General features: G+C 41.8%; 1 protein-coding gene across 4 annotated transcripts in view; it reads right to left on the bottom strand.

The window, feature by feature from the left end:
• PP2D1 (protein phosphatase 2C like domain containing 1) overlaps positions 1-15,372 on the bottom strand; it is a 17,864-nt gene extending 2,492 nt beyond the window's left edge. Inside the window, exons 1-4 of one of the 4 annotated variants that reach the window (XM_074945668.1) lie at positions 15,281-15,372; positions 11,405-11,583; positions 10,766-10,905; positions 4,189-5,216 (exon numbers count right to left, since the gene is read on the bottom strand). In XM_074945668.1, coding sequence (XP_074801769.1) covers positions 4,189-5,216; positions 10,766-10,905; positions 11,405-11,407 — 1,171 coding nt within the window. In that variant the 5' untranslated portion in view covers positions 11,408-11,583; positions 15,281-15,372. Of the gene's footprint in view, positions 1-4,188; positions 5,217-10,271; positions 10,423-10,765; positions 10,906-11,404; positions 11,584-15,280 lie in introns of those variants that run through there. The other 3 variants (XM_074945670.1, XM_074945669.1, XM_074945672.1) reach the window with 3 other exon arrangements.

The raw sequence follows: 15,372 nt of genomic DNA, 5'->3' as shown, positions 1-15,372 counted from the left end.
GGTGTTCATTTGTAATTTATACCATGATCAAATACTGCAGTGATGGTTGTAATCTAATCAATGGGATAGCTATAACTGATTATGCATATTATGTATTGCCACTTACATTAAAATATTCTGCTTAATTTTCCTGTCACCATGCTGTACACAGAGTAGCTCCTCAATTACAGTTAATTGCTTATTTAAAAAGTACATGCTTTTGCAAGATCCAGAAGACTTGTGGTGGTATGATCTTTGAAATGGAAAATGCTTAAGTCTCAATACAAGGTGCGCATGTTAAAGTGCAAATTAGGACATGCCAGCTTGTTGTTGTTGTTGTTCTCAGGAATAAGGTATCTTAAATTTTCTCTGAAGTTGCATGAAGAGCTGTTGTAACCTCATATGAAAGGCCATTAAATTGACTAATTCCACGCTATATCAACTAATTTGACAATAGCACTAATTTATTCTGAGGATTAAAAGTACTGTGCCCCTCTGCAGCCTGAGGTGGAGAACCTTTGATCCAGCAGGGGAAAGAAAATGCTTGGGTCCTTCTAAGAATGGCATCTCACCTCTTAGTGGGTTTAAGGAAGAGGGACTCCATAATGGATTTCCTGAATTGAAGAATGTAGTGGAAGATCACTGACTGTGTGGCACAGCCAGAGGGCAGTGGGTCTTCAGTTCTTTCCCCTGCCTGGAATGGCATACTGCATCTGGCAGCAATGGTTCCTTCCCTCTTATTTTGAGATAGAGTAAGATCAGGTTTCTGGCCCTCGGAAGGAATTTTTCCCCTGCTGCTAGATTGGCCCCGGCAGGCTAAGTTTTGTCACCTTTCCTGCTGCAGCCTAGGAAGACCCAGAAGTTAGGATAGGTGAGGCTGGGAGGTGTTTATCTAGTTACAACTTGTTGGGTATCTAGTGCAGGTATTTGGTCCTGCTTCCAATTATAGACCAGAATTGGAAGCAGGATTAGGGGAGCACATCCCCCTAAAGAAGGGAATGGATAAATTGTTTGGAGCTCCTAATGTCCTACGGTCATCCTCAACCCACCCGTAAGGGGGGAGAGAAGGGTTCCAGCAACAATGCTAGGATCAGGTTGAAGGTTTTGGAGTAGCTCTTTCCCAGATGGTACAAATTATGGAAAGAAGGTGAACTTGCATTGTCAGAGTTATTTCCAGATAGTTTTCCAGATGTATTAAATTTATAAAACTGCAGCCCAGTTAAACCATATTCTTGGTGTCTTGTGTGTCCTCTGGCAGTGTCTGAGACAATTCTACTCTGAAAAGTGTAAAAAGGCATCTTATACAACAGTGGTCCGTTTGTGGATTTGGAGACCTATGTTCTTGCTTATGGGACATAACTTTTTTTCTTGTTAGGATTGTAGAGCCAGTAGTGAGCTGGATTCTATTCTTTGTATCAACAAAATTGTTTGCTAAATTCAAATCAGTTACCCTTATGCAAGTCCAGTGAAGGCAGTTGAGTCCCACTCTGATGAACCAAAGGAAGTTTGCCAAACCAAGAATTAGGTCATGGAGTCTACAGATGTCCCCAAGAGCTGGGTGGGTGATTAATGTAGGGGAAATGGAAAAGGTTTAGATGGTACCCTGACATCTCCAATATTCTCCCTCCCTACTCCACAAATCTGCAGGCATCCCATTTCAGTTGCTCACCATATGCTCCAGAAACTCCAGTTCCCCTTTCATATATCAAGAAACAGTGCATACACAATTTCTAAAAAACTCCTATAAAGCCTTAGAGTGCTGACCTCAGCAATTACTGGGTGACTGCAAATGTATGCATGGACCAAATATATGTAAATGATGACAGTATGAGCTCGGTGTTCTGTTTGCCCAGGTACACTAGAAGCACATGATTTGTTAATTATGATTTCTAGATATGATATGTTACATGAGGTTCCCTTAATTGGATATTTCCTCCCCTATTCTCTACCCAGTGGTTTGCATGGGTAGGTTTTATGCTAATGGAACCTTTCCTGTAACCAGTGGAGTTCTTGCTGATTATATTAGACTGCCCCTTACTTTTGGGGACATGAGTATAATAAGCTTCTGGTGGCAGATCATTATATAATGCAGAGATGCTACATTATATTAAAATTTAGTGAGTTCTAGCGTGATTTTTGCTAATCTCACAGTCCAGACCCACAATATCTCTTTATTGCAGAAAAGGGTTGCTTCTGAGAATTATTACATGGTGGTTTTGTGACACAACTGTCTTGTCTCTTAAGGCTAAATTGAAAGTTACCAAATTTTCTTGTCTGCTACTCTAAAATTGAACCTAATACTCAACACTTGTAAGATCATGTACCAGCTCTCCCTTGGCATGGGGGAGAGGGGAATCAAGCTTCATTTTAATGGTGTATGAATCTAATGCATTTAAAACAAATGGTTCATTGGGTAGTTAGACTTCATTTTTATTCAATTTAATTGACTAAAATATCAAATGATGGATTGTGGTCTTTTTTTTTCTAATTCTTTTGAAAGGATTGGGCCACAATACCTCAAAATGAGTCCAAGCCCTGTTTCATTACCTATGTTTGACCTGGACCGTGTGGTTAATAGAGCCTAAGGTGAAGCTTGGGTTGGGAGTGGGACATAGGGCAGAGCATTTTAGATATGAGGGGGCTGAGGAATCATCCCAAACTTGCTGCATTTGGACCATGTTACCATCCCATTGAACTATACATGCTTTCCCCTACTACATAAAGTGACAGATGGGTTCCAACATTTTCCTGGCTAACAGTAACCAATGACCCAAACAAATCGGGCTGAATGGAGTTCCCATTTCTCCCAGATTAAGTGCAATTCTTAATCTCATAGCTGGTTTCCAAGTACTAGTGGGATAGGAGCACATAAAATGTTCCTAGTAATTGTACAAGCTGGTCTAACCGGCCATTGTCAATACTTGTTTGGTGCAATGGAGAGTGATGTCTTTAAATGTTCTTAATTTTAAAGCACTAGTGCTACAAAGTCTCAAAATTTAATGATCAGAGATGATTTCCATGCCAAAAGATACCCTTTTGTTTCTATTTATCCTGGGTCTGTCTTCTCACTGTAGAATCTGGTTTAGACTGGGAATGATCCTGCTTTTGTTCTGTTTTGAGACCTGTGACACATCTGCAAAGCAGTTGAATACTTTGCTTCAAATCCCACAAGGACCTTGTATACACTAGTGAATTTTACCCCAAAAATTCCCCAGGGAGATTTAATGAACAGAGATATAACTAGTGAAAGCTAACAGCACCTTGTCTAGACTAAGGCTACCACTGTGCATCTGAACTGTGGATAGCAGTGGTGAGATTTATTGGTAATATTCCCTATTGTAATTGTCAGTTGACGTACTTGTGGCTATTGCAGCTCTAGCCAGGTAAAAGCAAGATTCTATTGAAAACAGAATCAGATCTGAGCAGAGCTTCCACCTAAAACACTCGCAAAGGGGAAAAGAATCTGCGTAAATTACCCCTGAACATTACATTTCAAGAGATTGGTAGCACTAGCTCTCCTCCCCATGTAACAACAGAATAAAAGAGGAGGCAATTACTCTTGGTTGGCTTCATTGACCCAGTACTATAAACAGCAGAAGCAGCCAGACCCTTGTCTAAACCCAAGCACCTGAGCTGCTACTAATGCCAGTGTTTTGTTGTGGTGGGAGCGGGGTAAAATTCCCTAGTGTAGACATTGCATATGTGTCTCTACTTAAGTTTGACCCACGTTTGGCTTAAGTTTTCACCAAAGTTAAAATGAATAAGGCCTGGGGAAAGGGAAGACTTCTGATTTTGTGCCTTAAAATGACAGCATGTCCCACACTAAACCTTCAGTTTTCCTCTCAACTGTTTGTTCCACTTTTTTATGCCGGTCACTTTTCCTGCATCCCTCAAAGTCTTGTAATTATACCAGTGACCCTAAATGTTCACTTAATTTACAGCTGTAAGCCAAACATACTATCAGATATATGGATGAACTGTCTTATAGAATAAGCTTGATACTTATTGTCTGACATTAGCATCCATTGCACAGGGTTTCATCATGTACCCTCCAGAATGTCAAATAAAACCTCTTACCACTAAACTTGCCTTAGATTTTTTTTTTTCCCATTGTAATTGGGGATGGGAGGAAAGCACCCAAAAAAAAATGCCCAACCCCCAGCCCAAAAAACAACAAACAACAATTCCATAAGTCAATAACTTACATACCAATGTTAGCAATATGCAGTATCCCGGTACTGCTTTCGGATGGCTTTGCTGAATTATTGCTGTTGTTTTCAAGCAGCATTGTCGCCTCTTGTTCCTTGATGCTCTTTTCCTTTTCATTACTGATCCTTTCCACTAAACAGGTAACAGCTGTGCAGCTACTCCAGCGAACTTTGGAAACCTCATTCCTTCCAAGTCGTAAAAGTCTGTCCATTCTCCAAAAGGACTTAGCATATGCTTTGTGAATCCATTCATAAATGTTTGGCTTGGTTGTCTTATCACTATCTGTTTTACCAGAAAAAACTTTTTCCTGATCCCTGTAATTTCCCTTGATTACTGTGACAAAAGAATCTAGGATCTGTTCCTCTTTTCCACTGGCTTTGTAAGAGGAATCAGTCTGAGACAGCTGGTCAAGAAATAAAAGTGGAAACTCTGCTGAAACTGTCTCAGCAGCAAACACACCATGATATCCATCAAATAAGCCCAAAAAACACGTATCTGACCTATTTCCATAATTATCTAGCACAATGAATGTGTCTTCCATATCTGCTCGCCATGTTGAATTTTTGTCTTGGCAAATTGCTAATGCTTTTATTAGAGAATTGCTTACTTTCTTGAGGTATCCAGAACTGTCAAGAATATTATCAACATTAAAATATGGGGTGCCCTTTGATTTATTCTTAAGTAGCTCTAGTGAACAATCAATCTTCTGTTTGTCTCTTTCAGTGTATTTAGAAAACTTGATCAGTCTTGAAATTAATTGCTGTCTCTGAAGTAAAAGTTTGTTGGTGTCTGTTTCAAGCCATGGACGATGATAACCCAGTAGAGCTAGGGCTTTGTGCTCTTTTTTATGATAAAAAAGTTGATGTGGGTATATTGTTTGTTGACATATTGAACAAAGAACTGGAATATCCCCAGAATTTACTTTCCTGGGCACAAAACCGACCTTCTCAGCCTGATCTTCCTCATGTCTGTAGCGTTCAAAGTCAGCTGTTTTTAAGGTACTTTGTAAATTTGGTTCCCATGTCATTCTGCAAAAGGAGTTGAATGTTGTTAAAATCCCCTTTTAATATCCAATACAATTACAATAATCTAGCCTTCATACATGCCCTCTTTTAATCTCAAAATTATTAGAATTACTTTATATTCATGTATATGTCCGAGGAGCTGGAAGATTTAAGATGAATGCAAATGGTATATAAAATTACAAATTTGGGTTGCAAAGCCAAGCACTCAAAAGTTAGGAAATGCCAGAATTCGGGGCATAGACTGAACAGCGCTCACACTGCATAAGCAGCTTCTTTTTTTTTTTTTTTTTTTTTGTTCTTGTCCTTGTCCAATGTATATGGTGCCACTCCTTATTTACAGCACACTATTAAAACACTTCTTTGAATATAGAATTATTAATTTCTTCATGGGCTTTTGTGTGGGTCTCATTTTCACAACACCCTAGTAATAGGGCACTATCCCCATTTTATAGATGTGGAAGAGAAGTGCAGAGAAATTAAGGTAATGTTGGATGCCCAATTTGAGACTCCTACCGTCAAAGAAACATATGTAAATAGCACTTTATATGTTCAAAGTGCAGCTCCCATTGACAATTTTAGCTGTAAAAACTCAGCCTTAAGGTCTCAAGTGGAAAAACAGTATGTATTTACGTAATTAAGACTCTCATCATGTATATGCACAAAGGGACTGAATTAACATTGCACAGGTGACCTTAATTCTGGCCTTTTCCTAACTTTTGAGTGTTTGACTTTGCAACCTTATGTTCTTTAATGTCATTTTTTATGTGTAATTTCCTAGCTCTTTAAAAAAGCAAACAGAAAAAACAACATTGCCATGCTGTGGCTTCATATTGACCCCTTCATGGCTCATAAGCAGGGTTGTAACCTTTAGATCCACAGCACAGACCTCTGTCACTTGAGCTAAGGGAACAACTGATACTAATAGCAGGTTTTCTTGGCTTCCATTTCAGTTTCTTCAGGGGAGTATTCTCTAGTGAGCATTGACCCTTCCATCCCTGTGCCTCCCAAACCTAACCCCTTTTGCTGGTCCTTTCTCTCCCTGTCTCTCAATTCCTTGTCGGAGTCTCTACTCCCCGTGCTCCTTGTCACACTCTCCAATCCCCCAGACAGGACCAGCTCTAGGCACCAGCAAAGCAAGCACAATTCCAGGGGCAGCATTCCGGCCACCCCCCCCTTTTTTTTTTTATTTTTGCTTGGGCAGTTGCGCTTTCGGAGTTTGGGGCGGCAAAAAAGCCGGCCCTACCCCCAGGCCCCCCCATCCAAGTCCCAATCTTTCCCCAACCCTATCTCCCAGTTTCCCATCTAAGCAACTTGTTCTAATCCCCACCTGGCTTTTTGTGCAATCTCAGTCTTCCCCCACACTGGCTCTATGTCCCCTTGCCCAGCCAGTCCCAATTTCCCCCTACCCCTGGCTCCTCATATGATTTCAGTCTCCTCCCATTCCTAGCTCCCAGTCAGTCTCCTTGCCCAGCTGGTCCCAGTATCATCCCCACCACCACCAATTCCTTGTTTTAGTCTACTCTTTCCACCCCATCTCAGCCCCAGGTCCAGCTCTTGTCCCCTCTTCATTTCAGTCCTCATCCTCCACGCTGACTGAACCAGCAGGGGGAACGTTGAAATCAGAGGAGAGAGAGTTTCCCTGTTCTCAGATCTTAGGCCTGACACTACTGGAGCAGCAAGTGCAGAGAAAGTCTTGTTCAACCACTGCAGCTCCGGCATGTAGCATGCTCAGTGCAGATGGAATTGTCAGGGAATTCAGCTATCAACCACTAATAAAGTCTCTATGGGAGCATGTGTGAACTGAGATTTTCCAGGAGCTTATAACTTGACATACTTGGAAAGATTTGCCTAGGGATGGCATAAGGCACATATCTGACACCAGGGTGAATCCCTCGCCAAATTCCTAATCCCTGCTCTTGAGCATGGGGGCACAGGAGTGTCTCAGTTATAAGAATGTGTTTTAACATGGGCAAAACTATGTGTTTTTCCTAATCTTATTCTTGGAAACAAATTAAAAACAAATAAATTAAATTAAAATAAATCAGTCTGAAGCGTGGAAAAAATCCACTCAAACAGCTACACTGTAAGTGAAAAAGATGGTATTATAAGGGAAAGTGTCAGACAACTTTATCGATAGGTGGCACTACCAGCTCTGCTTATAATATGTAATGGCTAAGAAATCATGCAGATGGTGTTATGAAGCACTTAAACTCTCTCTCCTTTGCTTACATTACTGTAATGTGATATGATTTGTATAAAAATCACAACTCCTTGTGTAGCATTACCTGGCTCTAGATAAATAGATTAACTAGTGTGTGTACACAGGTCCTCAGATACTACAATGATAGGTACAGTATAAGACCCTAGAAGTGTTTGTGTGTGGCACAGCTAACTACAGTATACAGCATGCTATCTAGCAAATACGCATACATGCTGTGTTTGTATGTATGAGTACATATGTATAAAGATGAGAGAAAATAGCATTTGTTATAGGTAAGACTGCAAAATAATTTTCACTGTAACTTTTAGTCACCAATGTAATTTTCCAATATACTCTTGTAATACAGTGGGGAGACACCCACCAGCAAGGCCATGTCTTTGTCAACCATTTCTTACTCCCAAATGCAGGGCTGCCCTGCTGTAGGAACTCTTCCCTAAAGTGCCTTTCTGGGGGCTGGCCCTTTAAATGTGGTAGACCCAAGCGGCTGCAGGCCCAAGGTGTCTACCTGGCAATTAGCACTGTGGCCTGTAGTTCCCTATTGCCAAGTTGGTAATTATCCTACTTGGCGTCTGAAAGACGGGGATATTTTCTGATGGCAGGGGGTTGGTCAAACAAAATTCTTTCCATTGATTTTTGTTCTTAGTCACAGGAGAGTTAAAATATTTTTGCTATGGTAAAAAGGCTGCAATATATTTAAGATGCCTTATTGAACTTAATACCTCTGATTAGTTTGAGACAGGAAAAATCATTTAAAAAGTTATACATGGACTCCCCCCTTCTGTGATCAGTAGCATCTGCTACAATATTAGCAAACCCTTATTAAAACCTTTGTAATATCATAGTGTGTGTTCTCCCTGCCCAGACAGGTAGCTATTGCTCTCAGGCTCCAGGAGCTATTTGTATGAGGGAGGTGGTGTCTTGCTGAAATATGTATAGCAAGATTCTCTTAAAATGCTGCACAGCCTTAACAATGCAGAGGAAATAATTGCACATGTAACCCCTGTTGCTGGAAGTGGTACTCTGTCCCCCTCTGGTGGTGGCTAGGCCCCTTAGAGATTCACGAGCCTGCTACAGGCTTGGCCAGTGGTTCTCCGCCCACAGCCCAATCAGCACACAGCTCGGTCCATGTGCCATCCTCAGGGCATACAGGTAGTGTGTATATGTGTGTATATATATATATATTGTGTGGATGCGGCGCACATAGCTGCATATGTGACTCACAATGGTTAATTGGTTGAGAATTACTAGCCTTGGCTAACAGAGAGGTGTCTTTTAGCTCATGCATTTAGCTCCAGAGTTCCCAGGTTTGATCCCCACTGCCAACACCCATGTGAGGGTCAGCATTACACACACATGAAAAAAGGTTGCAGCTTCTGTGATTATGGTGCTCTCTCCATGGTTTTGTTGCATTCTGCATATTTTAAATTTTGAACTGAAGGATCAAAAAAGTGGTGGCATCAAAAAGGCCTGATGTAAGTAGGGGCATCTCCAGACTAAATAGGGGTAGAGTTTTTACAGTCTTGGTTCTGCACAAAAGTTGTCTGGTTTAACTAAAATCAGTTTTCAAATTAATTTACTTAAATCAGTGCTTTCCCACTGGTGGGCACTCTTAGGGTTTGTCTACACAGGAAAATTGTACTAGTTACACTGCTAGAATTAAACAAGGATAGTTACACTGGTATAAATCCTCGTGTGGACACTCTTATACCAGAATAAGAGTGTCCACATGGCACTGGTAGGTGTTATACTGTCTTTATGATTGATGTATGGAGATTGACTGACTCATTTTCCCCCTGCTTGTTTTTTCCAGGAGAGAGCTATAAGGTCTTGACTTCCCTATTTCTGCTGGAGGGCAGAAGAACTGCAGGAAAATAGTGATATCACAATATACTGAAACTGAGTTACCGCTTTCTGAGCCCTACATTGAGTGGGAGAGGAATGAGAAGACTTAAGGTTCCAGACTATTGCGATATCCCTGTGCAACTCCAGTGCTCCAGCAAGAAAAGAGAAGCCAAGACAGGTACTGCTGATGTGTTTAAACATAAAAATAAAGCAGAGAAAAACCACACCTTAAAATGGTGAGGAAAAAAATGTCAGGTCACCTTATTAAAGAGCAGTAAAAGGGCACCAACAATATAATATTTGCTAAGCAGTTTGCATCTGAGAGCCCATGCATTAAATCTTGGTTAAAATGTTACTACTATAAAATGTAGGCTACTTGGCTTCTGTAGGACTACTCATGTGAGCAAAGCTACTTACACATGTAAGTGCTGCAGGCTATCAGGCCATAGGATTGTGGGCCACAGGCTAATATTGCACAATGTACCACGATCTCAGGAACATTTTAGTTCTGGGCATTGGTTTACTGCTATACTGCTATTGCACTCTGAGCTGGCCAATGTGGGTATAGCATATAGTTAGTCTGTATCTGCTGCTGCTACAGTTTGGCTATAATGCAGTCTAGTGAGGTGACATTTCAATCACATGGTTTGTAATTTGTGAACCTGCCAGTAATTAAACTGAGCATCAAAAATCTGATGTGTAATGAAAAGTACATTGTTCAGATGTTACCTTTGTGTAGCCATTAAGAATGCAGTATCCAAATGAAAGAGCCCTGTAAACAGCTTTCCTTACCCACGTCATTCCTCTCCCTTCTCCAGGATGTGCTCCTTCCTCACTTACCTGCCATGGCCATCACCTCAACTGTAAACTCTTTGGGCCACAGGACCTTCTTCCTTGAGCTTTCTCTGAAACCCCTCCTGTACTTGTGGGCACTACAAGGTAATCACTACTACAAATAATAATATGGATGCAGGAAAGGTGGTTGGCTGACTTACCTTTGCAGTCTAGCACATATAGGAGGAGGAGGAGGAGAAGGAAAAGATGATGTGTCTCTGAGGTCATAGTCTCCCTGAAAATGTCATCATAATATCACCCAACACCACATTTTTCATCCTCCAAAGGCCACAGTGTGGGAAATTCTCCCTGAACAAGGATCATTCATACCCCCCCCCATTGTTTTTCATCTCCTTCCCTTCCCTCCTGTCTCCCTCTCTCCTCCTTTCTTTCTCAATCGTCCATTCCTTCTCTGTCCCACGTTTCTTCCCTGAGCTTGCTCGTCCCTATCAGTCCCTCCTTGCCAATGGTGTGGAAATGCTGCTCATACTATCTCTATGCTGTCAGGTCTTCTCCTCTCCTTCTGACTTGTGCTCTGTTCCCTCCGCATGTAATACATGGACAGGTTGGAGGTAGCTCAAAAGGGAATTGCTTGCACTCGAGAATGTTGATGTTCCCACTACCATTACAACCGTCTAGCAGGCATGTCACGCACCTGGCAGCCACACAAATGCTTCCAATGGGAACTAGTATTCGCAGCATCACAGGTACAGCTCTTCCTCTGACCATCGATAAGCTCTGTGTCTCCCTGCTCCCCTGTAGTGCCCGTGCAGACCGCAAGGGCTGGCATAGTGGCTGCAATGGTGCAATTGGTCCCTTAGTGCAATTCCACAATGCTCCGGCCCTACCCTTCAGTGACAGCTCTGACTGCCCAGAGCATGGCTCTGTCACTTGTCAAGATACCCCCTTACCAGCTGCATGCAGGCCCAAGAGCACTCAAGGCAATATTTATCTGGTCTCAGCGCTACCCAGCCCCTTACCCTAAAACCCCAACTACAAAAGCAGCATCAGAGGCCCACAAGTTTACTGTAAAATAAAATTTATATAAGCTGTATTGAATACTTCTAAAACCTATATAAAAACTCCACCCAAAAGACAAAACTCCCTTGTTAGCCAGCACAGCAATCACATCATAAACCTTCTACCAGGGCACTTATGTCATTGTGGGGTGGATTCAGAGGCCATGCACAGCCTCAGAGCATCTGAAAAAGGGACCATAGCAAAAGGGACATTAGTTAGGGGCTGGACAGGAACACTACACTGTGTCTTCCCCAAGTGAATCAATATATCTTACCATAATGCTCTAGCACCCTCTGGTCAGCACCCACCCATGGTATATCCCAGAGCAATGATACAGCCCCATTAGGCCCCCACTGCAGGACATATGGGAAGGGGGGAAGGGAAATTTGGCTGGCTACATGGACGGGGAGGGCCTAGAGGAACTTGGGCCTAGACCACTCCCGTTTCTGGATCCTAGAGAAAAACACAAGAGATGGAAGCTGTTAGTCTAGCTACAAAGCAAAAGAAGAAAATACAAGCATAATTAGAATAATTATAGAATAAATGAATGAACATAATTAAGCTCCTTACTTCCCTCCTTGAGAACAGACACTCAATTCTGATGGTGCTCAGCATAATATTGCCTGAGACTTCATGCCATCGTCTGTATGGCAGCAAATTCAGGGGTTGCTACTAAGTTTCCACCATCGCATTTGCAAGTGTGAGGGTGTCATCTCAGTCCCTTAGGACAGACATGCAGTTCTTTGTGAAGAGCAGATCCATTCAAAGTGGGCAATGGAACCAACCAAAAGTGCTGCAAATGTACACTTACGTATTCTAGATATTATGCATCTGCTTCAGGGAGCTGTGCTGGCCATTGTAGGTCAGGTGCAACAACCTACAAACCTGTAATCCTTGCAGTAACAGCTATGCCATGGACATGGTGCACTCTTTGCACTCAAAACAGAATGCTTCGTAGGTACGCACTGCGCTGTTGCAGCTTGCACCAGTGCAGGTTGCAGTGGTGTTAATTTGACCCATAAATATTGAAGCAAATCAGAAGGGCGTCTACACCATTGGTATGAGGTGGCCACAACAGGAAAACCTCTAAGCCTTTTCCGGGACAGTTGCAGAGAAAGGCATACAAGTTTTCCTAATGTAGCTGCATGCACTTGACGGCAGTAAGTGGCTGTGTCTTCCTTAGCATTTTGCTTTCTCTCACAGCACGGTAATACCAACAGTGCAGCTCCAATGCTGGCAGCAATAGAAGCAGCATGGAATAGTCCAGCTACTGCATTTTTAACTCCCCGTTACCTGACCCTGGTAAAATGCCAGTGGTCAGGATATACTAACCCTTCCACCATCACTAGCCCCCATGGACCTGCCTTGGTGGTAGTATATGCTGGGCGATATTAAGAAAGAAAAACATCAGTGCCGACAAGTAGCCGGTTGAGATGGGGCCAGGAAAAGTGCTGAGAAGTGGGATGATGCAGGACACTGAAGAGGTCTAGCCAACCACGAGCTGTTCAGAGCAGCAGCAGGTGAAGAAGATGGGAACTCTGACAATGCTACCACCTAACAATGAGCTTTCCATAGAATAGTAGTGGCAGGAAGGGGAGAGACAAGGGTATTGGAAAGGGCAGTGGAGTGGGCAGGATACAATGGGAGGAGTAGTAGGGGGAGAAAGGGGAAGGGCAAAACAACGCATGGGGCAGCCTACCATCTTTGAATCCTGTAAAATAATACAATAGAGGCCTATACAATACATAGTAAGACATTGACCATGTCTTTAAATTCTCATTGTGGGTAGCTAAATAGCTCCTAAAATGAGCTTCTGAACTTAACACCTGTACACAGTCGCTGATTTTATAAGGCGCTCAGCAGTTTGTAGGTGCGAGTAGCATAGCATCCTGTGCTTCTATGGCCAACTGCTAAAGCACTTACTTCGTTTTTGCTAAGTCAAAACTCTTACTGAAGTCAATAAGGTAGTTTCTGCGTAAGCATTGAATACAAACTACATCATTTCCCTGTAGTTTGTGTTACTAAAATAGCCCAGGAATATTGTAATGATCCTTTCTCTCGCTCTTCCATTTATCAGTTTTTACTTTAAAAATTTAGTATATTTGGGAAAAAGCAAATCTATCAGGAAGGTCAATAAATAAAAACATCTCCAGTTCTTATTATCAACTTGGGCTCCTAGGCAGGGAAAGTAGTTGAAAAATGGGGGTTCTCTTCTCACAAGTGACTATGTAACATAACATTCCTGCTCTTCAGATCTGATCCCTAAGTCTATTCAGAGTCTTATCTTCCTACATAAGTGACAAAAATAAGTGCTTTTTACTTCTGCTAGCTCTGCGGGACTAACATAAGCCCTGGTACTTCAAATGCTTGCAAACATGCTTAACTTAATGCATACATGTGGCCTCACGGGGGTCAATGGAGCTAGCCACATGAGTAAAGTTACACATATGCTTGTGTTTGTAGGATAAGAATTATAGCTAGAAGTGAATGAGGTGGATTTGACTCCTTTCTGCGTATCATCAATAGAATTGTTCACTAATTTCTGGTTAGTGCCAATTAGTCACACCTAGGTAAACCAAGTGAAGCGTCACTGAGGGCAGAATGTGAAGACGGTGGGGTTTCACAGAGGTTACTTGGGGTATAATTTACCTTGGCAGCGTCTTTATTATTGATGATGAATAAGAAGGAAAGAAGCCTCTGTGGGGTTCCGCAGGGATTGGTTCTTGGCCCTATGCTATTGTTTTTGATTAATGGCCTGGAAGAAAACATACAATCCTCACTGATAAAAGTTTGCAGATGACATGCAATTTGGGAGAGTGGCATATAATAAGGAGGACAGGTCACTCATACAGAGGGATCCAGATCTTTTGGTAAGCTGGGCACAAGCAAACAATGTGCCTTTTAAAAGGGCTAAATGTAAATGTATACATCTCGGAACAAAGAACTCAGGCCATATTTATATGATGGGGGCCTCTATCCTAGGAAATGGTGACTCTGAAAAAGATGTGGGTGCTGTAGTGGCTAATCAGCTGAACATGAGCTCCCAGTGCAGCACTGTGACCAAAAAGGTCTGATGCAATCCTTGGTTGCATGAACGGGGGAATCTCAAGTAGGGATAGAGATGTTATTTTACCTCTGTATTGGGCACTGGTGGGACCGCTGCTGGAATAGTGTGTCCACCTCTGCTGCCCACAGTTGAAGAAGGATGTTGGTAAAGAGGAAAGAGCCACAAGAATGATTACAGGATTAAAAAACATGCCTTATAGTGATAGACCCAGAAGCTCAATCTATTTAGAAAAGATTAAGGGGTGACTTGATTACAGTCGATAAGTACCTACATAGGAAACAAATATTTAATAATGTGCTCTTCAGTCTAGCAGAGAAAGGTGGAACACGGTCCAGTGGCTGGAAGTTGAAGCTAGACAAATTCAGCCTGGAAATAAGGCATAAAATGTTAATGGTGAGAGTAATTAATCATTGGAATTTACCAAGGGTCGTGGCAGATTCTCCATCACTGACAATTTTTAAATCAAGATTGGATGTGTTCTAAAAGCTCTGCTCCACAAATTATTCTGGGGAAGTTCTACGGCCTGTGTTACACATGAGGTCAGACTAGATGATCACAATGGTCCCTTCTTAGTCCTGCCTCAGTGCAAGGGACTGGACTAGGTGACCTATTGAGGTCCCTTCCAGTCCTACATTTCTATGATTCTAGGCTTGGAAAGTATGACTCAATTAACTAGTTTGATTTACAATCCCCAAATTAAGTTTATGAAGTTCAGTTAGAACAGCTATTTTTGTACTTATAAATTAAGCACACTTGATACCAGAGTATCAGTGAGACACACTAAACAGGGAACTTCATAATATCATAGCACTACTGACTTCATTGGCGTTATGACAAGTAACACCAGCTGAAGATCTAGCCCAATGTTTCCAAGAAGTGAATCACCCTTATATTTTACAAGTGCCAATGTAGTGGATGGAGACAGGTGGGCATATTTTGACTGTCACCAATGCAGTTTAATACAAATTTGTGTCAGGCTTTGATTTATTTACTGAATATTTTAGCAGAGGATTTGAATGAGGATAAGGAATGTAATACGACATTTCCTGTTTTTGTTATTGAATGAAAAATTATAAAGCTTACCTATTACCGCTAAAAAGTGTTTTCTTTTGCAGCCATTCCTCTCTGTAACACTAAGTAGTACTTCTGCATTTGTAGTGACACTGGTGTTTGCA

The sequence above is a fragment of the Natator depressus genome, chromosome 2 (assembly GCF_965152275.1).
Source record: "Natator depressus isolate rNatDep1 chromosome 2, rNatDep2.hap1, whole genome shotgun sequence".
NCBI lineage: Eukaryota > Metazoa > Chordata > Testudines > Cheloniidae > Natator > Natator depressus.
Note: the sequence above shows the minus strand (reverse complement) of the source record. Positions and strands in the feature narration are given on the sequence as shown.